The 25,937-nt window shown below is 34.6% G+C and overlaps 1 protein-coding gene across 1 annotated transcript in view; it reads right to left on the bottom strand.

The window, feature by feature from the left end:
- Positions 1–2,089: 2,089 nt before the first annotated feature.
- Positions 2,090–25,937, bottom strand: part of LOC149779402 (uncharacterized) — a 59,930-nt gene continuing 36,082 nt past the window's right edge. The window contains exons 6-17 of the mRNA XM_089938613.1: positions 22,034–22,235; positions 21,754–21,819; positions 20,868–20,956; positions 18,995–19,158; positions 17,827–17,928; positions 16,600–16,703; positions 11,074–11,279; positions 9,982–10,058; positions 7,261–7,374; positions 5,421–5,500; positions 4,570–4,793; positions 2,090–2,585 (exon numbers count right to left, since the gene is read on the bottom strand). Of these exons, the coding sequence (XP_089794739.1) occupies positions 2,564–2,585; positions 4,570–4,793; positions 5,421–5,500; positions 7,261–7,374; positions 9,982–10,058; positions 11,074–11,279; positions 16,600–16,703; positions 17,827–17,928; positions 18,995–19,158; positions 20,868–20,956; positions 21,754–21,819; positions 22,034–22,235 (1,450 nt within the window). The 3' untranslated portion in view covers positions 2,090–2,563. The remainder of the gene's footprint in view (positions 2,586–4,569; positions 4,794–5,420; positions 5,501–7,260; positions 7,375–9,981; positions 10,059–11,073; positions 11,280–16,599; positions 16,704–17,826; positions 17,929–18,994; positions 19,159–20,867; positions 20,957–21,753; positions 21,820–22,033; positions 22,236–25,937) is intronic.

Below are 25,937 nucleotides of genomic sequence, written 5' to 3'. Positions count from 1 at the left end.
AAAAAGATATATCGTTGGTTTGATAAGGGCTATTTCTCCTACACTCCCATGCATGTGACATGTGAGTGAGGGTTCTCATCCCGGTCACTGGCTGGAACAGCCCCTTAAACGGGGCGAGTAACTGAGGTCCATCTCCCATCGGGGGCATAAGAGGTTTGTTTTATCTGCCTTATTCTCTTAGACTTACGACTTGTCCACATTGGAATATTGTTTTCATTATATAATCCGTTACATTTATGATCAGGTTTTTACAGTGCCGGATTAAACCATGTGGAGGCCCTAAGGCATTCAAAATCTTGAGTCACTCTCGCAAATTATCTCCTAATACGTTTTATCAATATTATTTTGATCCGTTGTCGCGGAGCCCCTAGGCCGGTGCCTACTCTGCCTATTTGGTAATCCGGCGCTGGGTTTTTATGTTTTACTCTATCTAGATATAGCCAAATATCTCTCCGACATCTCTCTTTTTGACATATTTTGATGATTATAGTTATATTTTCTTCTTTATTGGCTCACATTGTAACTGTATGATATTTGGTAAAACTGGCATTTTTGCACATGGGACGATTTGGAACTATCCGTATCATGTGGTATTTCAAGATTACATCGCCCGTCAGTCAGATTATGCTTTTAATTTTTTAGGAATTTAATCCCTGCCCATGCATTTTATATATTTGGCCAGTCTATTCTTAAATATCTCTCTTTGACTTTATGTTTGGTGTGGGATTTTTTGTGTTATTTATTCTCTTACACTCTCGTTCAGTTTCTCTGTCTTATTTTCCCATATTTCTTTTTTATCCATAAATTTCAGGATTATCTCCTTATACTCTCTATAATTCCTCGGTACCTCTAATATTTTCGTCATGAGGTTATTCCTCTATTTGTCCGGCCGATTTCTTAAAGCGAAACCTAGCCAAAAGTATATACAAGGCCTCACAAGCGTAGGATGGATTTATTTTTATTTTTTTTAGTCTGTCTATCATATTTGCTATTTTTAGTATTACAGAATTGGAGATTCCCACCCCCACCCCCTTATTTGTGGCTTTATATAATTCTTCTCTTTTCAGGTAATGCAATTTTTGTATCCTATATGTAATAAATAATTGATTTATCTAGTTCCTTTAATTTTTTATTCTCAAGGTCTATAGATTTTACGATATAATTTATGTTACTATGCATGTATGTTTTTTCCACTTGGGCCCGCTCCATTAAGCATTGCGGCGTGAACGCCCATATCTGTATATTCTCTTTTACCTTTGCTTCCATGTATTTATAGTTTTCTACTTCTACCTGGTGGTCGAAAGTAATGCCTAAGATAAAAGAGGAGACCGCGCTGCTTAACTATCCCTATAGTTACAACCATCTCATTTGTAAATAGCATACCCTGATATTAAACTTGGTATAAAAACTTGGCAGGCATCATGGAAAGGTGTTGTCAATAACACACTCCATGTGATAAAACCCTCCTTAGGCGAATGGCCTCCTTCATACAGAACAAGTCGTTAGATCCAGGTAAATACTACTAGAATTAGAGTTAGTCATATAACCCACTCTTACATATCGCTGGGTGAAAACCCACCTAAGTGCGTTTCTTGCAAAAAACACAACAACGTACTCAGTGAGCTATACAAATTGACTTCTATTACCACATACATGTTCAAGTTGTTAGAAATTACGATGGACTCTACTAAATATATTACTACGCTGTTACAATTTAACATGAAGTACAGAAACAAATAAACACTTGTTTTCTTTTATCTTAAGGCACGGAAGAAGTAACAATTCTGCTAGTTCTTTTTAATATTTGACTTATTTGTTTGTGTACACAAAAAAATATATCGACTTGTTTTGACCCAAAAGATATTGAAGCTAAGAATATATGAAACAATTATCTGACGCAGAGCAATGCTAGTTTCTTTGTCATTATTTGATGTTGGTAGACTGGTTCATTGGGAGCAAATTTGTACTTATCAGCAATATAGAACCATCACAAAGCTCGTCTGGAGAAATAGGAAAAAAACTAATTTCGAGAAAGTATCTAAATAGAACGCATTTTTGCACATATTCTGTACTAAAAAATACCAGGACGAATTTTTAAGTATTTTATTTACGTACAAATGTGATTCAAAATATACATTTGATTGTCGAGCATTTCGTTTGATTGAACCCTCAAATTCATCAGGAAGTTTATATGTGGAGATTTTTTAATTGATGTCCATTTTTAGAAGCTTTTGCTGGAAAATCACTGTTTGTTAAATGTTTTATAAGCATGTTCAAGATATTTCCGACACCTCTTAAAATTGTACTTAGCCCAAGTCTCACGAGAATGTACGAATTAGCCCAAGTCTCACGAGAATGTACAAATAAATTCCACTTAAAACATCTGGTCATTAAACCATTTACTTCAATGTTTTTCATTTGCATGCAGTCATCATCTATAGCTATGTTTAAGGAATGCACCAGAAAATCATTCTTTAATAAACACTGTGTATTACAACATCTGCACTCGTCCATGGATTCTTCGGTATCGTTTTCCAGTAATCGTTGTGCTGATATACATTTATTAAACGCCCGTTTGCTTTGATCTGAAAGAAGAACATATCAACACTTGTCATGGTGTTGTTTTTTGACACATTATACAACATAATTATGAGAGATAACCTTTAATTTCTGACAAAATACAAATACTGAACGTTTAAACAACCAGACTATACAGATCCTGGAGAAGAGTTAGTTTTATAAGCAAACGTGTCGTATACTTTTAACGTGCAGCCTGTCTCAGCAAAGTAGACTAGGAATTATAGATGTTTGCTCCCTTTGGTATCAACACCATGAAGGGTCGGTGAACATTGGTACCAGAAATAAAATCATGTGTGCAGAATAATAATAATAATAATAATAACATTTGATGCAATTTAAAGTTTCTCCCATAAAAGCACTGATCAACTAGGTTGAAGTTTATTTAATCCTCTGTCAGGGCAGTGCGCGCGTTGTGTATCAGTTAATGTAAAACGATCGATATACACGAATGTCTCACAAAATAGTCGGCATCAAATAAGAATACAACAGTGACATATCGGTTACTGTGAAGACATTTAGTTAAAATCCACTTTGCTTGTATCGTTAATTTAAGGATTCTGTGTGAACAACATGTATTAAGTCAAATGAACGCATTTTATTCCTCTCAAGTAAATGTTCTCTCTCCTTCGTCACCAGAGAAAGTAAGAGGATCGCATGTTTTCAGCCAATATACTCAAGATGTGGAATGCGGTCATTTGGCTTGGGCACGGTCAAGGAAACGGACAAGTGTAACAACACACCTAAGGCTGCATTGATTACCAAAATGTTTTAACGTTTACACAATATACAAATGGGTGAAATGACGCCATTTAATTGAAATGATTCGAAATTCAACATTTTTACCCCATGTGCTGATGGCTGTTTATACATAAACAATTGACAATGGGTATTTGGCATGTGTTTCAACTTGACACTAATTGACTGATGTGAAAAATTGATAATGCAACTCTGCGAAATGCCTGAACATGCGCATACAATGCTGTTGAATGATCTTTGATCACTAATAAACCGTAGTTGCCTACAAATTTGAAACATTGTTTTAAAGCAAAATGTTACTTATCAAAGGTTATCTTAACGAATATGATTTTCAAGGTATATAATGTAATATTAATTTTAAGAAAATGTTGTCAGAAGATTGGTAAATAAATCTGTTGTGCAATTTGAAAATTACCAGTTTTCATTAACTTCGGCATTTGCTATCTATGACACATTCGATGTCAATACAATACTTTAAGAAAAGAATGAACTAAAAAATCTTAATAAACATCATCTTAGCGGAGATGTAGAAATATATCATTTTAATGAAATGGGTTGTTTCCGCGTCAAAGCCATATGCATTTACATTAATACGCCTACAGATTTTGTAAACGTACATAAACATTAACTAAACTGAACCGTTTACATGTGCAAACATTGCAGCCTTAAACAAGCCAGGGCATGAAGGCGTTGATACATTAATACGGCTACGTGCATAGACCTTGTCCAACAATGATGACCATGAATCTCGACTTAAAATGCTTCTTTGATTAATTTAAACTTTAACGTTTGTCCATACTGATTGCTAGATTCTTGGCTAAAGTCTAAATTTAGTCCAAGGTCATGGCCACACAGATTATAGCGCAGATGGTCTCATTCTGATGATGTTCGCTGTTGAGCTAGTATCGTTTCTCGCACCCTGATTTCGTCTTTCACTTCAGTTGTTGTGTCAAGAAATATCGATAGTCAGGATTAACCAGATAAACATCTAGGCAATGCACACAAGGTATATGCAGTATCGCTGGTCAGCTGAACAAAGATCATTGATAAACTTTAATTTTAAATACAACCTGACTGACTAATAAACAATGGATTCAATTTTTCACACCTCGATTTATTGTCATGATAATGAAACAAGACCTGTTGATCCAAACATGCTTAAGAATAAATACACAAGTCTTGGTCTTTTAAGGTGAAATGGTGAAATTAGACCAGGCTTTAGGTCATACGTACTCAATATTTAGATGACAGCTTGCACGACAGACAAGAGCATATATATTCTGGTCTGTCGTTTTATCCATGTGTAACAGCAGCAAGTATTGGCCAGGCGGTAGACGCCAGATGCTGGTGATGCTGTCTGCGTTCACAAAAGTTCCCTGGGAGCCTTCAGTATTGGCCGGACAGCTTTCGTAATTACCGTACAGATAATCTTGATTTACTGGAACAACACCCTCCAGCTGAAAAAGTAAAGGAAGGAATATTCTTTTGAAATTTAATGTTCACTATAAAAATCTGTTATGTGCTATAGGTGAGAATATTTAAAGAATGAACCGGAAAGTTTTCACACATGGTGGACATCACACGGTTATTTGTTTCGTACTCTTGATGTTAAAATAAACTAAATGAGTGGTCCAACAGAACTCTATGACTAACAAAATGGAATTCACAGCAGGTAATAGTGTTGTTCTCATGACGAATACCCTTAATTTATTTATTTTTAGGAGTTAAATTTATGATTAGGTCAAAAATCAGATCTTTGTTGGAAGCTGCTTCCACTTATAAATTTCTGGTGATTTGCATTTAACACATTTTCAATCGGGTCATTATATTCGTGATTTACAGTAACCACAAAATCTCTGCAAATGGATACTCTTCGAATTAAAGTTAATCCACTGTACTACATTGCATTAGGTTTTGAAGCATAACAACATCTGATAGTTCATAAAGCACTGATCTTCGAGCGTTGTTAAATGTCACTTCATTCCTAATAGCGTCTGCCAATGTAAATTTACATCTACATATGTATTTATACCGGTTAAAAATGAAAGTAGCTTGTCATATAAGATTTATTATCCGTAACTTACCCGATAAACTCTAAATCCTATTGGGTCCTGTGCTGACCTTGGTGCCTGCATTAATGTAAATGAAATCGTCTCCTCTCCTCCTGAAATATCATTTACGTTTACGAATCATTCTTTGTTTCTTTCCTAACGCATCAAAGGGCAAAGAACTTTACTCCTTTTACATCGGTACTCAATAATCTACTTGTGTTGCTGTGCCGTAACACACCAAAACAAATTAAACCATTTTCTAGTGACAAAATCGTTGGTAATAATTCATACCATTTTCTAGTGACAAAATCGTTCGTAATAATTCATACCATGTTCTAGTGACAAAATCGTTGGTAATAATTCATACCATGTTCTAGTGAAAATCTATGTCATCGACAACATATTTCAGACAGTATACTTTTACCAAGCATGCTTATGTCATATTTTGTATGATAAAATTTGGATTATAGCATAAAAAATTTCCACGATTTAAATTATGACCATTTTCCCACCTTATTTAAATTCCACCAAAACGATTCATTCTGCAATATGTGTACACCATACGGAATAGAAGAAGATACTGACAAGAATTACGTGCACGTTCACTATCTTTACGAATACAATTTGTTATGTATATTTAATTTAAACTGTTTGCCTGTTAGTTTATTTTTTATTATTTCATTACATGTTATTGTAATGTAAAAGTGTTTACCGGACTTGACCGTGTCCAAAATGGAGTAATTCTGCTTGATCTGATCGACTTTTTTTATTTCATTTTTGTAAACAACTAAAAAGAGCTTCATTATACTCTATGTGTAAGAGTTTATTAACCAAATTATTTTTTCAGGTAAACTAGACATGGTAAATATGGTAATATGGGGTAGGGTTATTGGAAAATCCCATGTGAATTTTATAGGCTATTGTGTTGTAAGTAAACAAGACTCATTAAGACCATTCTAGAAGGTTATTTTCCATTAGGTAACGATTGTTTTTAGAAAATGCTAATGTGACATGGGGTCAAGCAGAGAACTATATTATCTTGTAACTGTGATAATCTTACCAGTCGTACTTTAACATCTAGCACTTTAGGTTGTATTATGTTGTGACCAGTTTGGGCTGAATTTTATTTTCTTCACAATATTAAACTCAAGTGATTATTTTCTCTGGAAATACAAAAGTGCTCTAACAAAATTCTTGGATAAAGACATTCATTGTAATTTATACTGAATTTAAACCTGGAATAATATTTCTGTAATTCAACAAGTGACTGTTGACACATATATACTTCGTAGGATAAAATAGACACGTCATCGCATTCAATTTTGGGTCTCATTGAGACTTGAACTCAGTTTCATTCAGGACTTTTTATTACTAGGACTTGTGTTTTTAATTATTGGATTACTATTAAGATTTAATTCTCAATACTGTAAGATCTTTTTTCTAATTTTTCACTTTGTATTCTAGAGAAATAAATTATGTGTTAAATTTTACAAAGCTTGTTGTCTTCACTCTTTTTTGTTACTTATTTTAAGAGCATAGACTTGTAACAAATTAAGATCATCAAGAAGTTGAATGCAATGAAACATATTAAGCATATGTGATGAATTATGATGAAAACGATCAAAAACCACCTTGACTGTCGTAGAACAAGAGCGTCCATCATTAAATTCTTTTCAAATGGTACATACCCCTAGCTGAAACAGTGAATCCATACTGTTTATATGGTACATACCCCTAGCTGGAATAGTGAATCCATACTGTGGTTTATATGGTACATACCCTTAGCTGGAATAGTGAATCCATAATGTGGTTTATATGGTACATACCCCTAGCTGGAATAGTGAATCCATATTGTGGTTTATATGGTACATACCCCTAGCTGGAATAGTGAATCCATACTGCGGATTGAGATAATGTGTTGGATGTGATATCTGTCCACCGGCATTTATTTTGTGTACCCATTTGCCGAAATAGCACTCACAGAAACCTTAAAAAAATTTGAAAGTAAAAGGTTACTGTAATAAATACAAAACATTTACATAACATGAGACCTGTCTTCTTTCATTGATGGTTAAGGAGTATATTTAGTAAGTTTGATAAGCTGAATCCAGGTAGCATATATATGGTTGGACAGGAGGAAGCATTGTTTATTGTGGAAAAGAGAGAGAGAGAGAGAGAGAGAGAGAGTAGGAAGTATGCATTTAATTATCATCTTATGACTTTACTTTTTGATGAATTATTTTTAGTCATATTACCAATAATAATGTAATGTTCAAGAAAATAGAGAAATAAGAGAAGTACTTCCAAGGTCTTAAATAATTAAACGCCAGAGTATCTTAATGTTTTCCAGTTTGTAAGGAACATTAGCACAAAAAAGTCACTGTCGAGTGAAAACAATACATCGGGTGTTTGAAAACCTCTAAATATTCTCTTATAAATTTTCTTATTTCTTTGAACCTATAAACAAAATGTATGCTGATTGATATACAAAATAAATTTCTATAAAATGATATGTATTTGCACGTGCAGCGTGCTGGAGACCTGCGGATATACGCGTGTGACATAACATAGGTAAATGTCAAAGAACATGTCAGTGCAAAAAGCTGACTGTAAAATATTGGTGCTTACGGAAGAGTTACATAATGCTTGCTGATTCAATTCTTAGTCACATCCTACAATTTGTGATGATTTCCCAGTTTAAAAGATGGCTGCGAATGCATAAAAGACGACCCTCGCTGTAGAAGACCATTGTATGCGATTGTTGAGTTGGAAGTGGCTTAGGTGAAGAACATGATTGACGAAGATAAAGATGCTCAGTACAAAGAGACCTATGATCATAAATACACGCTAACTGTTTTTAATATACCGAAGAACCATTTGTGGGTCAAGGGGTTTCGTGTAAGATGGGTCACGCATTTGTTAACTGTTGATCAAGAACAGGCTCAGGTTGACATTGCCGAACAGCTGCTCGCTAAGGGTCAGACACGTTTGAATTGGATTGTCACAGTGACCATACACGTTTGAATGGTATTGTCACAGTGATCAGACACGTTTGAATTGGATTGTCACAGTGATCATACACGTTTCAGTTGTCACAAGTGATGAAACATGGGTTTATTTTTCGAACTCGCCTCTAGAGCAAATAATATAATTTGGATTGGAGATAATGAGCAAAGACCACAAATTACTTTAATCGAACAGGCAAAGGAATTATATATATATATATATATATATATATATATATATATATATATATATATATATATATATATATATATATATATATGTTCCTGTGCCTGATTCTACTAGTGTCAGTGGACATTTTTATGCTTTCAAAGTGTTGCCAAAAGTTACTAAAGTATCCTTCTGCTCCATGACAAATCATAGGTACATACATACGCCACTTAGATTCTCTGAAGTATCACAACATACAGACGTTGCCAAATCCTCCATGCAAGCCTATTTCAGTTTTAGGCGTTTTTTCGGCTGAATCCCGTAAAAATAAATTTGGCGATGGACAGTTGACTTGAAAGCCATGAAACACTGGGAAGTGCAGTTGACAGCATGTGAACAACGTGCCAAAACAGTCAATAAAAATGACATTCAATAACTTGACTATCAGAATGCGAAAGTGTGTAGTGGCGTACGGGAGTTTACTTTCAGAAGATGCACTGATATACTGTTCACTAGTAAAACAAAAACAACTGTTATACAGATCACTTATATTCATAACGTATTAAGTACTCCTCATATATAACAAAACTTCGGACAGATTAAGAAATCTTTCTCTTACGTAGGAACATTATTTTAGTGTTACAGGACAGTTTCAGTTTTTATGAAATGATAAATGTTTTAATTAGCAATTCTGATTTTATGACCACATACCATGTATATGAGGTAACTGCGATATATATCTGCATGATAATAGCATGTTAACCTTGTATACTTTGTATAATTTATTTTGTATTCTTTCATGTAGTAGCTATTAACTTTGTTGATTCTAAACTAACTACAGGCGTATTTGAATTGACTGTGGGGCCGTAATGTAAACTAGCTAATCATGACACACCCTTGATAAATAAAGATTATTATTATTATTATTATTATTAACTTCCTTATACTTATGACGTGATATTCATTATTAAATGAGGTTTATAATGAGTTTTGTCCATGAGCGTAATCATCATGTAGATGCAAGTTAGACTGGATCTAAATATAACCAACTAAAAACAAATATCGAATAGTCCTAATTATTAATAGAACTGCTTCCAAAGATAATATTCTCAGTAACTATGGCGTAAACGGAGTTAACTATGCTTACAATGTTATATTGTTTATCATAATCACTATCCACAGTCCCTTCAGCATTTTGTCTAATGTGTAACGAGTCGTAACAATATCTGCATAAAACAACATGTATTTACTTTTAAGGGCCCATTGCGTATGCGATATAAAGACTTTCCGGTAGTTGAAATGCTGAGCTAGGTTTTTCATAATACATATAATCTAGTTACTAAATTCATCCCCGATTATAGATTGTGTTTGTCACTATTTAAGGTGTATGCAGTCCGTATCATACGCGCAAGAAACTTACGTATTTCACTGCCCAGATTTCGTTCAGCATCTCTGTCAATAACACAAGGCATGACAATAGCTGGAATTGGCGTATCCCTTTAGGATGAAGAAAAAATATCGTTATGATGTTTTATCACATATTTTATGTGCTATACAATTTTTGCCGAGTTAAATGAGAAAAAAAGACAATTAGGTGCCTAATTTGGGGAATATTTTACAATAAAAATTCAAAACGTTTGATTTTTCAGCTACTGTAAAAGAAATTGGATGTTATGTAACATACAATGTTTTTTTCTTCTTATTTTTTTATATGAAAAAATGATGTGCTGCTAAATTAAGATTTTCTTATTTATTGAGATGTGATCAATATATTATTAATGTAAAAGCCGGTTGACTTCCTACTTTGCAAAAGAATAATCTAGCATGATTGAGGAAAGAAAAACGCATGTATTTATAATAAGAGACTTAATACAGTGAATAAACTTAATTTTGAATTTATCTATTATCCAAGAGGGGCAATTCGGACAGATGTCCACGAGTGATTCCTGAATAACTGTCTGTACTGCAATTGACTATCAATACATTTTTATTTGAAGAATCTTTTGACTTCCTAAATACTATTTACAAATAAGAGACACCTGACCATTTCTTTATTTTATGAAAGACTTCTCAGCATTGAAAGGCATATATAGATGAGTGAATTCCGATGAAAAGTAAGTATCCTCTTGTTAAGGAAGGAGCGAAAACTGGCTTCCGTCTCAGCATTGTCTAATGCATGTCCAGAAAGAGAAAAGAAAATATGATACCAATAAGAAAGTTGTTGTTTTAATTCCAAGAGCAAGAAGGTTCGGACTGAAGATTGTGAATTAACACAAGGAATTATAAGCGAAAAATGTCAGAACAAAACTCTTGGTCACTTATCAGTTGACAATAAACAAATGGAGACGATTCTCACTAGTAAATCTTTCATTTACACAATAAAAGATGGAAAGAGATTTGGGAAATAAAGAACTTATTAATATCATACCTCAAAAAGAATGCAGTTTTTCGAGCTGTTACACACACATCTTTTGATTTTTAAAAAAGTCGTCTATAAAACACTTTCACTTACTTAACGTACGAAAGAGGACCTGAAGAGAAAATTCTGATAAGAAACTCCTTCTTTTCTCCAGCATTCATCGTGGAAGGAACAGCCATGTATCTACCAGGTTCGACGCAGAACCGGTTGGTCATCTGAAGTTCCATTTTATATATGTGGTTTGCCTCCCCCAGTTCTTCTGTGACCAGAATGGAACTATTCTCATTCTCTCCTAAAACCTGCGGAAGGAAAAGTTTGCCCAAATTGTGGTCTAGCGATATCCATTATCAAAAACCTTCTCGCAACTTCATTGCATCTGAAAAACAATATTATCTTGGCTCACAACTCTTTGTGGTTTTATTTCTTATCTTAATTAAGCGAATGACTTTGCCAATACAGACTAATTAATATGTCTTTCTCTACATTGAGGCTATTTATTTTGAAATTTCTAGAACTTGTTTTTTTATGATTTCTGATACTAATATTTTTTATTAAAAGAACAATATACGAGTCAAACGCCAGAGTATGCTTTAGATTCAATATCTGCCCTAATGTATCAAAGTTACTTTATCGTTTCGCTGCTTGCCATTTCTATGTTTTTTATTGTTATTTTTCAATTTATTTGCAAACTGAACTAGATTCAGATTTGTTGAATTAGATTACTAGATGCTAATGTTATGATTAAAAGCTGTTGTTATTAACATTTCAGCTAGAATCGATATTTAGAAGAGAAATTTAAAAAAGATAAAATCCATGGTATATCAATGTAATGAGCAAACGACAATATCTACTGATGTTATTTATATTTGCTGGAGTGAGTATTCACTCTTTTGGTGCTGACTTAAGACTTGTGTAGCGTCTTGTTTATCCAGACAATACTGAAGTAAATCCTTGCAAACTGTGTATAAATAAAACCAAACCCATATCACCGTATAACTGTTTTGCCCAATACATACCACAGTTTTTACTAAATTCAATGAAATATAAATTTTATTGAATAAATATTGAAAGAGAAACGTGTTCTTACTTAAAAGAGCACGATTTGTCAAGTTATAACCGTAACTACTTTCACGGAATAAGGCAAGAAAATAATTTGGTATACCTTAGGAACAATTTGGGTTATTAACTTCGTGGACACAGAGGGTTATCTAGGGTGGTTCACTTTTTGTTGTGTATGACTGAACAATGCACTTATCTCTATGAGGCGCCGCAGCGGACAAAAGCTGATCCAACGAGAATGTTGCAGTTGAAATTTCGATGTAGTAGTCGAGAAATCCAATATCACGTGTTGGATCAAATCGCATGTCCTTAAAGTTCCATTTTCAAGATCGAGATTTTAGATTTTATATGTTGAATTATACAGTGGTGGATTAAAGTTATATTTCCTATATAGACGTTTTACAATGTATATTTTGAATTACACAGCGGTGGTCGAAATTTCAATATCAAATGTCGAGAATCCCTAATTCACACACTGAATGTAACTGTTTATTATTAAAGTTCCGTTTCACATAGCCAGTATTTAGATTTCATCTGTTGAATTTCACAGCAACGAGAAGAGCCTCCTTGCTTAAACATAAATTGGTCCGTTCACGACAGCGACTTTTAGCGAAGAAATTCTAAGTACTTCTCGATCTGCGAATGGTAACTTTCAAACTGTAATTGCATGAAATATAATGGCGCCTCATAGTTGAATACACGAATAATGTATCTTAATACTCTATATTATTTCGAATTGTTAAAGTGGACATAGTGTAATGTTATTGTTACACCAACACATCATTTCACCATTTAAAAATAACGTTTTTGACAAGCACAATAAAATGTCCATCCACCGCTGTGTAATTCAACAGATACAACCTAAAAACTCAACATAGGAAATGGAACTTTCAGCACATTCAGCGTGATTCAATATGTTAAATTGAAACTCGACATATGACATTAAAATTTCAACAACCGTCGTGTAATTAAGAAGAAAAAATAATTTAAAAAATCGACATTGACATATAATTTTCAACCAGCGCTATGTAATTCAACAGAAGAAATCTAAATACTCAACATATGAAATTGAACTTTCAACATAAACTCTTTGAACCAATACGTAAATAAGGAATTCTCGACGTATGACATTGAAATTTTACCACCGCCGTGTAATTCAAACGACACAATCTAAAACCTTTTAACCACTACTGATTAATTCAACAAATACAGCCTAAAATCTCGACCTAGAAAATGGAATTTTAACAACAAACATTGTTGATACAACACGTGAAATTAGAATTCTGGACATATGACATACAAATTTCAACGGCAATTTTCTGATTGGACCAGTTTTTGTCCGCTACGGCACCTCGTACATCTTGTCGTAAGTTGCTCGAGACGAGATAATCGTATAGCACGGTATGCAAAAGTACTTCACCCTGGGCATTTTCTTCTTTTCAGGTAATCATAGGAGGCTTATTGTTGTTATTACGATACGGTGATCGCCTGGATCTTGTCAGTGAGTGTCAACACTCTTACTTCGGACTACAGTCATAGGGATAAGTGTTAAATTTTATACAAATCAAGTTTGTAAACGTATTTTTATAGATCAAATGCCTTTCTTCAATTTACTGCCTCCATTTGTCATTCTGCGGGTTTAATAGACTAGAAAAATAGTCGGTATGCTACGATTTATCGCTAAGGAGTTTATTTGACATGAAACAATTCAGTAACACATATTTATGGATTTCTCCACTGTATTTTGTTTATTTATAGCTGTCTGTCTGTATGTATATATGGATGGATAGACTGTTAGATCGGTTAGAAGAACCAGCATGGTGAAGTTAGTATCCGTATTGTGGTAGTGAAGTCATTTCAACCGACAGTGTGTCTGTCTCGTGGTGGGAATTGTTGAATATGGACGTATAATTCTGGAGAAGAACGAGGAATTATGATGTGAAATCTCAACTGGATAATGACCATTACGTTGTCTATTGTTCACAAGGACACGTGACTGTGAACCATATTTCATTTGCTTTGTAACACGTGATTTTTGAACCATACTCGATTTTCTTAGTAACACGTGATTAATTTAACCATACTTTATTTTATGGCATTTGATTGTGCGCACCATACATTTTTCTATTGTCATATGGTTGTGTGAACCACTTTATTTTCATTGGTATTATATGGTTGTGTGAACCATACTTGCTTTATTTTGCATCATATGATTTTGTGAGTCGTACTCGTTTCTGTTCATTTGTCTCGTATGATTCCGTAAATGTTCATTTGTCTCGTATGATTCCGTAAATATTCTTTTCATTGTGCACATTGTGAATGTGAGAACCATACTAATATTCTTGTTACACATACGGGTATCTGTAACATGTTTAGTACAGTAGTATTATCTTGTAACCATTAGAGACAAGCTTGACAACACAATTTCAATTGACACGTCGTCACCATACAGTTGGGATACAGAATTTGAGCGGCAACCATTAGCAGCATTTGAACCTGTCTCAATGGATTTCGTACGTACAATCCTGATGAAGAGTGCACCAAAGTCATGTGAACTTGATCCAATTCCAACATCACTGCTGCTTGAGTGCTTAGATTGAGTATTGCCTTCACTAACTGATGTTAATAATACCTCTCTCTCATCCGGGGAATTCCCATCATTTTTCAAAACTGCCATTGTAAAGCCTCTGCCGAAGAAACCAACACTAGACCATAACGATTTAAAGAACTACCGCCCAGTTTCTAATCTCCCATTCATATAAAAAAAAATCTTAGAAAAGGTTGTTCTATCCCAGCTTGTTTCTCATCTGAATTCAAACAGTCTTTTTAACAATGTACAATCTGCATATCGCCCTTGCCACAGTACTGAAACTACTCTTCTAAATGTAGTTAATGACATTCTCTCTGCTTTGGATAGCGGAAAGATTACGGTCCTCACCCTCCATGATTTGTCTGCAGCATTTGACACAATAGACCATGATATATTACTTCACCGTCTCCAGCATGTATTTGGCATTCATGATACAGCCTTACTGTGGTTCAAGTCCTACTTGGTCAACAGGACACAAATTATGTCTACAAATGGAATACACTCCAGCCCAGGTAATATATGTTGTGATGTTCCACAGAAGTCTGTTCTTGGACCTGTTCTCTTCATTCTATACACTCATTCGCTCTCAAGTGTCATGGATCATCATCCAGTGTCTCACCAATTGTACGCTGATGACATCCAAATATACAAATCTAGCCACCCAACTGAAGTTGATGCTACCATCCAAGATGTAGAGAGGTGCATTTTTAATGTGAAATCATGGATGACATGTAATAAGCTGCCGATGAATGATGATAAAACTGAGGCCATTCTGATCACAACACAAAGACTTTCTCTCATTCACATCCTTTACCTCCAACAATAAATATCAGCAACACCAACATTAAATTCACACAATCAGTACGAAACCTAGGTGTTACTCTGGACAGTACTCTTACATTGCACCAACATGTCATGAACATATGCAAGGCTGCATATCTTGAGCTGAGACGCATCAGCTCAATTCGCAAATATCTTTCAGTTGATGCCACTAAAACACTTGTGTGTTCATTAGTACTTTCAAGACTAGACTATTGTAACTCAGTTCTGTCTGGTTCATCTCAATATCTGCTCCAGAAACTTCAAAAAGTTCAAAACACAGCTGCTCGGATCATACTTAGAGTACCACGATCAGAGCACACCTCCACGCTGCTCTGTACCCTACACTGGTTATCCATTCGATCCAGAATCAAACACAGAATTTGTTCTCTGTGCTACGTTTCACTGTTGGTCTCTAGTCCAACATACCTATCCGACCTCACCCAAGTGTACACACTGGCAAGATACTTACGCTCATCTTCTGACAATCGTATACTCATTCCATCTATGAAAACAAGTCATATGGACAGCGTTCTTTTGCATACCAGGGCCCAGCAACGTGGAATGAATTGCCCACTGAACTTAGACACAAAAACACAGTGGTCACATTCAAGAGTGCTCTTAAAATTCACTTATTTCGACTGCAAGAACAAACTTAAAGACCTAATAATGTTTCCTACCTTAAATATTCTCAGCATGTTTTTATGTTTTCTAATTTCATGGTGTTTTTTTTTTGTAATCATATCATTATATGTTTTTTATGTTATAGGTGTTGTCAATGTTGTAAAGCACATAGAGCTCCTAAAGATTGTGCGCTATACAAAATCCTCATTATTATTATTATTATTATTATTATTATATGTGGTGGGTGTTGTGTGCGAGTCAATTCGCATATGTGTTGTAGTGCACATTTATTTATTTATCTTTTGTTTCATAAACATTCATACCCTCACACTGGGTTGCATTATCATTCAATCCATGCATCCATTCGGTTTCAAGCCTGTTACAACTACATTTTCTTAAAACAAAATTCTTGTAGTCTCGTTTAGCAAGTTTTGCGTGAGTTAATTAGCTATCTAAGGTCATCATAGTCTGGTTGAGCAATACTGTTATTTTACTTTTAATAAATAACAAAACTTCTTCCTTCTTACCCTGTAAAGGTCTATCCGGATAGAAAACTTCTCATCCACATTTCTGTGCATGATCTTCTGAATTATTTGCAGAACGAGTGGTACCTTTCCAGTCTCGTCCTTGCCTAATTTCGGAAGAGATTTAACGGATGCATAAAATATCTCGAAACCTCCATCTAAAATTGTAGTGTACAATATTAACAGCAAATTAATACGACGATACAAAGGACACAAAAATGAAGCCCATTTGTAAGACTTGGTACCGGTAATGAAAACAGTTGTCAAACTGAAGCAGACTGTAATGCACACACACACACACACACACACACACACCTATTTATTAATCACAGGAATAAAGTAACTTTTTAAGTGTTAACAGTCTAAATACGAATGTCATTGCTTGAACAAATAAAATGTTCCCAGTATGATATATGATATAATATGTTTTTCAAGAATGGAAATGAAAACCCTATATGTATTCTTCGCCTATAAAATGCAGTAATCAGTCTTCACGATACATTAATCACAAGTACTTTGTGCTACTCTAAAGTTTGTTAGTACTAAAATAATATCAAAATAAAAAGTAAGTGAATATTATCACTAACTAACACATGATGTTGAATATTGATGTATATTTTGACAAGGATTAAAATACAACGATGCTTATGGTGTCCCTGCAGATGGTTATAAGTGCGGTTGACAGTTCATCAATATTTGGACTTCGTTACACTATCAAAGTATTTCAGTCAGCAGATTCATTTGACTGCAAATTCAACGGTCAACATATTCATTTGACTACAAATTCAACGGTCAACAGATTCATTTGACTTCAAATTCAACGGTCAACAGATTCATTTGACTACAAATTCAACGGTCAACAGAATCATTTGATTACAAATTCAACGGTCAACAGATTCATTTGACTACAAATTCAAAGGTCAACAGAATCATTTGACTACAAATTTCAACGGTCAACAGATTCATTTGGCTACAAATTCAACGGTCAACAGATTCATTTGGCTACAAATTCAACGGTCAACAGATTCATTTGACTACAAATTCAACGGTCGAGAAGTAAATTTAGTCGATTCTACAAGTTTGATGGTCGATAAGTAAATTCAGTTGGCTTTGCATGTTTGACGGTCAATCAGTAAATTCATATGGATCTCTGTCGAAGTAAAGAAAACCAAATCTTTAAATTGATGTTGTTGTGATCATGGAGATGGAATAAGGAAGATTTGAGATTACCATCTTCAGGGACAGTAAAGAGATACTTTGGATTTTTAATTTTGTTCTGAAATCCAGCAGCCATTTCGCCGAACCAGTCACCATATATGCAAGTCTTATATTCTGCAAAAAGGCAAGAAAAATATTTAAAAAAATAAAAATTTAGATCTATTTTAGCATCGGCAAAATTGTAACACACCTTGGTTATGTTTACTTCCTATCTGCAATGGAAATCACATATACCTAAAACAATCTTTACTCACATATGATACAAATTTGTTGACTTAAAGTTTAAAGTAATACAACATTAAATGTAAAACGGATTATTTCGATATGGATTCTAAACGTTTTCTCACTCGTGAAAAAGAAATACTACTTAGGAGCCATTGCGTGATATAGATCCATCGGCAAAATCTATAAGACGCACATTTGAACAGGAAGTCTTTGCTTTCTTTATAAAAAAATAGCATTCACAGTTCAGAACATTTCATTCCCGGCATAAAACAGCTTTACATTATTTTACATGTTATAACAGTCGTTATATATAATCAGTTTCTGTTGGACCATTGTTTTATTAGACACAAAGCCCTGGTGTTACAGGAGATATCCAAATAATCGTTATATTGTCAAAATGCTTCAAAAGACGACGGATGTCTTATGGAATCGGATGATCAAGTTAATGACTTGCGAATGCGATTTATTCGTACAATGTTCGCCTGATATCGTCCGTTTTTCACTCAGTAACTGTATTTTATAGTAAATATATATAAAAAAAAATGTTCTCAAATTTTGTTTGTTTTGGATCATGATTAATGAAACTTGAGTGCGAAGGATAAAACAAAATGTTATTATTCATTCTGCTTTCCCAAAAGTGCAGAACTGCATAGCGGAAGTTCCAAATGGGCACGTTCTGAAATAATTTTGCACGCGATGTGGATGAAAATATTCTGGTACCCTTTGTATTGATTGTTCAAAGCACCTGCTCTATAAACACATTCCCAAATGCTTCTTTTACGCAGTACCAAAAAAGTAGATACAAGGATTACAATTACTCAGTCTAGTTATACAAGAACGAACAAATAATCGTAAAAGTACCAAAAAGTAGATACAAGGATTACAGTTGCTCAGTCTAGTTATAAAACAACGAAATAAAATCGTAAAAATAAAAATAATAATATAAAAAACTCACTTAAAGTATCTTCAGATCCGTCCCTGTCGAAATCAGGATTTATTGAACAAATTGTCAGTCGTGAGAAATATTTAATGAAGTCATCAAGTTGCATCCAAAATTCTCCATTATCAGTACTGGCGGGATGCACACTATCTGGTGGCACTGTGTCCCATTCTGGGGCCCTGAAAAAGTTTTTGAAATAAGAAAATTTAATTCCGTTTCAGAATTGTCATGGATGGATTCAAATGCAAGTTGAGAGAGCTATATTGAACTGGAACTCTTAAGTTGAAAAGCATCTGCCTGCATAACTCTGTGTGTGTGTGTGTGATTTGGATTTTTAACGTAGCTTTAACATGTTTTCAGTCATATCGCTACGATGTCTTCAGTGTGGCAGTTTATAGTGATGTCTAGCGCTGGGACATCATGCCGCAGACATGCGGCATCATGTTCCACCCAGACGCATTATCCCAACACCAGGCCGACCAGTCCTAACACTAACCCCTTAATACTGAGTGCTAAGCGAGGCAGCTGCTAGTACCCATTTTTATGTCTTTGGTATGACTCGGCCATTGGTTCGAATCCACGACCTCCCGCATCCAAGGCGGACGCTTTAACGACTTTGTAACAAGATAACCGGGTGGGATATTTCGGATTAACAACAGAACACGTTTTGACGACACATATATATGGTTTAATGTGATGATTTATATGAGCAGTGGATTATGAAGATGTGTGCGTATTTATAATCCAAATATTGGATCTATTTAACATAAAAACACAGTTTCAAAGATGGAAAAAATATACAAATAAATTAGTTCAGTAACCCTAAAACACAGGATAAATGATTTCACAAATGATTCAATAATGGAAAGATGAATATAGTTCACTCAAATAGTAAACGATGTAAGTCTTTACACATAGTAAAAAATGTATTCGCTCAGGTAGCGAAAATATGTCACTAAACACAAGGACGGATATACAATCTATCCTTCCAGTCCTGAATAATACACTGGGTCTTATTAACCCAAAATTAGCATACAGCTAATAAAATACGTGTGTGGAGATGCACTCCGTCACCCGTGCACCATATCCGCTCCACAGCTCCTCCGAATCAATTTCACAACTGCTATAGACTCCGGACCCTCGGAATACTATGATCACTTGAACATTAGACCCTCCGGACACTTGAAATATTAGACCCTCCGGACCCCCCTGGTCCCTTGACGGCTCTACAGCTGGGTCACCTTAGTCACTCTGGACACTCCGGACGCTAGACCTTAAACGCTCCGGACACACGGACGTTTCTACACTCTGACAACACCGGACACCCCGGATATTCCTACTCTCAGACAACACCGGACACCCCGGATATTCCTACCATCAAAAACAGCCCTACAGCTGGAGTTGTGCGAATCCTTTAAGCAGGCCGCTTGCTGACAAAACCATTAGTATTGTAAAGGTCCTTTACATGCAGTAACATATTTATACCTTTAGAATTTTCGTTTTGCCTTATCGAAGGCACCTTGCACGTGTGGCATAGGACGAATCGTACTCAAGATTTCGAAATACAATAGACCCTAATATAATCACCCTCGGGTATCGTTGTACAGCGAAAAGAAACGAAACCCGAGTACATGTATTGAATTGACAACATTTACACCATTCCGTGACAGACTTAGGTCACCGTAGCGGTCGCCTGCATAACATCTGAGTCGTCACTATAGCAAATTTAAATATATACTGCAACATCTATCTACCAAATTTAGACACCTTCCCGATAACAAATACATTATGTCGCTCCTATTACAACGAAACAAACTGTCCCTTTATCGTCCTCTTATCTTTTTGTGTGAATATTTGCCCATGATTATGCGTGTATCTGTGTACTTACATATCACTCCATCTTCCTTTCCACTCCATGTGTCCCCATGGGTTCCGTATCCTAACCAGCTGGACTTTACTACCACCTTTCCTTGTGACCTAAAGAAGTCGCATACAAGTGCATGTCTCGGTAATTAAAAGTAAATCTTTTAAACGGTGGATACCTAACTGATATCACAACATTAAGGCTTACAATTAGTAATACAACAATGAAGTCTTACAATGATAAGACATTTAAGTCTTACGACTGGTAAGACAACAATAAAGTCTTACAATTGGTAAGACAATATTTTAAGACAGAAATATACGGCTAATAATAACATTCTAAAGCTTTATTTTACTTTATTTATAGTGTAAAGGTCGATTAATTATATTCTAAAACATTTACACCATATTTTAAAAAACATAGTTCCTTGTCAAAAACACGGAAATGAGACGTCCTCTCCCCGCCGTAAAAGATAACAAAACAAAATACATATAGGCAAAAAAATTGCGCATGTATGCAGCAAAAGAGAGCGCTCATGTATGGACAGGAAGATACTCTCTTGGTTTATCTGAAAGATGCATAAGCATGAAAATAAATATACTTCCAACGATATCAGACATCGCAAATTTCTATGATATCCAGTTATTGTATGGATTTTCTCAAATAATGCTCATGTAGATGTTTATTTTTGATAATATTTGGTACAATCTTTACCCTATTTTTTGGTCCATATAGTTCTGCGATTAATTTCCATCACATGTTGGAAAATATCTTTAAACAAAACATATGTAGCAAGTATAAATTAAAATTTAGATTGTCATATATTGCTTTTAGTATATTTTCCTCCACAAAAAAATAACATATTGTTTTTTTATACTTATTCTCGTTGTTACATGTTTGGTACACTAACTTCTTCGGACCCGGTAAGTGAATAGGCATGACCTCCAACTAAGCCCCTATGGTTGTCATACTCTTCCTGAAAAAGATTGGGAAAAACTTTTGTTCCTACTATACACTATCTTATCTGTGAGTACGTGCGTGTGTAAAGGTCGATTATTTTTAGCAACGATTGACCATCAAACGGTACCATCTATTTTATTCACGACGATGGCTTCGCGAAAAGTCACGTTCCAATTTACAATATAAGTACTGGCGAAAACAATCTTTGCCTAATGATTGAGGATACTTACTGGAACTTCACATAAAACAAGCGATCCTGTTCTCAATGCGTTTTTTACCCTTTGGAGCATGGCCAGTGCTTTTTCCATCAACCCAGGACTGTCCGCTTCAAAGTCCTTTTCAAAGTCTATGTATTCAGAAACGCCTCCCGTCAAGGCCAAGTAAGCATCTCCGGGTTGTCCGCCATAGATGGCGTTGTAGTTTCCATGGAACCTGAATTAGATGATAATTATATATAGTGCTATTGTTTGGATTATTTATAGCCATAACTCACAGAGGTACTTGTATTTAACAGGTCCGGAGATCATAAAACGTTCGAGGAATAATTAAATATTTCTTTTGGCATTACGACTTAAAGCGATCTGATTAGTCAGGCCATTTTAACCTTTTTGGTATCTTACCAATATGAACCTAATTATTTTTAAAGCCACGATCACCTGCACTACTTTTCTGTACATACTATTCAATAAGGACTATATTTAGAATAAAGGATCACTCAAACTCAGACTTCTTACTAAGATTTTAATTATGAACCCAGTGCTGGACCTTACTTTCAAATGCATGAGATATATTTGCTAATGCTAAAAGTAAAATACACTTTAAATGAATAAATAAACATCGTCTGCTTACATATCGTGATGTAAAAGACATGATGGTACCTGAAGAAAGTCATCAATATAAGTGTATGTTATGGTATGATATAAAATATGTATAACGTTTGTTTTGTTGAATAAAATAAAACAACATAACAATAGAAGGATATTTTGTGGCCGCAGGTGGTTTCTAAACCCACAAGCTTCGGGTTAGGAGCGCAACGCTTTAACCAAGAGAGTTATGCTAACATGAAGTATTAGATGATGTGTAAAAGCATGTATTTAAGAGTTTAACGTTGGTTTTTTTTCTGAGTTTATCATGGTATAAAGTGTCAGTTACCGACTCACACAGCAAATAACGCCCGAAGGGGCGTTATGTAAGCTATGTGGGTCGGCAAATGACAATTTATACCACGATAAACTCAGAAAAAAAACCAACGTTAAACTCTTATAATTCAAATTTCAATTATTCGTTATGTTATTTTGTTTGCATCATTAATCTTAATTGATCGTAGCAATACATGTTTGGGATTTTCTGTTACGTAGCTATTTATAGCACTTGGGATTGTCCAGCTTGATCGTAGTAAGGTCATCATAATACCAGTCCTTCAAACAATGAAAGCCAAATTTATTCAATTATTTTTTATTCAATTGTTAGAATGTTCTTTTCTTTTAATGCTTAATTCGTGTCTGCCTTCACTGGCAGTGTTTATCTTATGCTGTACACGTGATTCTATTTATAGAAGTGGGTATTAGAAAAGTAGTTCTCCGTACAGTTCATACAGAAATAAACGCAATTCATTTTGATCACGTGGTAACATTCTGACCAATGGAAATGTTACTTTCCTGTACCATCTAATCGCATCGCAATTATAATATGATTAAGTAAAAGAATGTTATTAATCTATGAGTTTATTTAACTATTTATACTGTTGAATTAAATTATAAGGATCTGAACTCGAATTTTCTTGTCAACCAATTATTATATAAGACACAAATCACATGCTGAATTTAAGAATGTGACTCTAATAATAACAGAATACTCTGTTTGACAATTTCAGTGAAGACAAAAATAATAAATACTTTCCATAATAATAATAGTAATAATGAAGACTTTGTATAGCGCACAATCTTTAGAAGCTCTAAGCGCCTTACAACATTAGACAACACCTATAAGATAAAAAAAACATATAATGATATGATTACAAAAACAAACACCATGAAATTAGAAAACATTAAAAAACATGCTGAGAATATTTAAGGTAGGAAACATTATTAGGTCTTTAAGTTTGTTCTTGCAGTCGAAATAAGTGAGTTTTGAGAGCTCTCTTGAATGTGATCACTGTGTCTTTGTGTCTAAGTTCAGTGGGCAATTCATTCCACGTTGCTGGGCCCTGGTATGCAAAAAAACGCCGTCCATATGACTTCGTTTTCGTTTAGGGAATAATGAGTATACGATTGTCAGAAGAGGAGCGTAAGTATCTTGCCAGTGTGTACACTTGGGTGAGGTCGGATAGGTATGTTTGACTAGAGTCCGACAGTGAAACGTAGCACAGAGAACAAATTTTGTGTTTGATTCTGGATTGAATGGATAGCCAGTGTAGAGTACAGAGCAGCGGGGAGGTGTGCTCTGATCATGGTACTCTAAGTATGATCCGAGCAGCTGTGTTCTGAACTTTTTGAAGTTTTTGGAGGAGATATTGAGATGAACCAGACAGAATTGAGTTACAATAGTATAGTCTTGAAAGTACTAATGAACACACGTGTTTTAGTGGCATCAACTGAAAGATATTTGCGACTTGAGCTGATATGTATCAGCTCAAGATATGCAGCCTTGCATATGTTCATGACATATTGGTGCAATGTGAGAGTACTGTCCAGAGTAACACCTAGGTTTCGTACTGATTGTGTGAATTTAATGTTGGTGTTGCTGATATTTATTGTTTGAGGTAAAGGATGTGAATGAGAAAGTCTTTGTGTTGTGATCAGAATGGCCTCAGTTTTATCATCATTCATCTGCAGCTTGTTGCATGTCATCCATGATTTCACATCAGAAATGCACCTCTCTAAATCTTGGATGGTAGCATCAACTTCATCTCATTTACCTTGTCTATACTTGGATCCCTTTTGTTATATATCATTGGTCTACCTAAAAAATTGAGTCTACTGACTCTGATACTGTATGTATGGAGACAACGCACCATTTAACACTTTCTTGCAGACGACACTAATCAATTCCGGATTTTTCCATCGTTTCAAACATGATCATGATCGTGATGACAATTAATAAAGATACTAAACAATTTTATTACTATATGTATATTTTATTTTATTACTATATTCCTTAAAAATATGTCCTGTTTGTTGTTGAGTGTAACAGGTACAAGATACCGTATGGGTAAGACACTATCGAATAGCAACATGTCATTTATGTTCAGTCACTGAAGATTTGCATGATTCATGTCGAAAATTGATTAGAAAATTGATTAGAAAAAGTTCATACTTGAAGCCAACTTTTTGTTGTTCATTTTTAGGCATTACATATGACACTTTGGCAGCGATTGTATACAAGAAGGTCAACAACCTTGAAACATTTTAAGATATGCTGTGACAATATCAGTATTCTCCCATGACATTTTAATACCTTGCTATGAAATATATGACAAAAGATTGTAATAAAATGCCTTTTCGGTGTTAATAGTACATAGTACGACAGTTTTAAACCTTTCAAGGGAATATACACAAATGCACGCCTTCTTGCGAGACATGTAGATCCTCACATATCCAATTCAACTGTTCATTTAGCAATGTATCAATTTAACCTACACTTCTAAGTAAATGAATTTTACTATCCGAATTGTCTACCCATGTAGTTCCCCTGATTTCTCTCTCTCTCTCTCTCTCTCTCTCTCTTCCATTCTTTCACTCAAAAGGTTTTAGATTTCAAGAGGTTATCAGGAGAAATAATATCTCGGCATTAAATATTCTGGATATGAAGAAAGAAAAAATACTTATTTTGGGGAGGTTGCGTTGGTATTGATAAAAATGTGAATAACTTTTTAACTGATCACATTTTAACGCGAATTTGTTAACTTTAAACTTTTAAAAGTTAACAAAATGATCTAAATCAAACTGGCAAAATATCAATCTAATATTTGCATAACTATGAGCGTATCGAAGGTAGAAGAACAGTATTTAACTGTCAGTGAATATTTGTATCGAATGTGGTCACTAAATATGTAAGCATGTAGAGGAGTAAGATTATAATTTTTTTTAAAATCAAACTCTTGTCGTTTTTTCATAGGTGAAAAATTAATGTTGC

The sequence above is a fragment of the Sinohyriopsis cumingii genome, chromosome 17, assembly GCF_028554795.1.
Source record: "Sinohyriopsis cumingii isolate HCF-2022 chromosome 17, ASM2855479v2, whole genome shotgun sequence".
Lineage (NCBI taxonomy): Eukaryota > Metazoa > Mollusca > Bivalvia > Unionida > Unionidae > Sinohyriopsis > Sinohyriopsis cumingii.
This window is presented reverse-complemented; position numbering and strand designations above follow the sequence as displayed.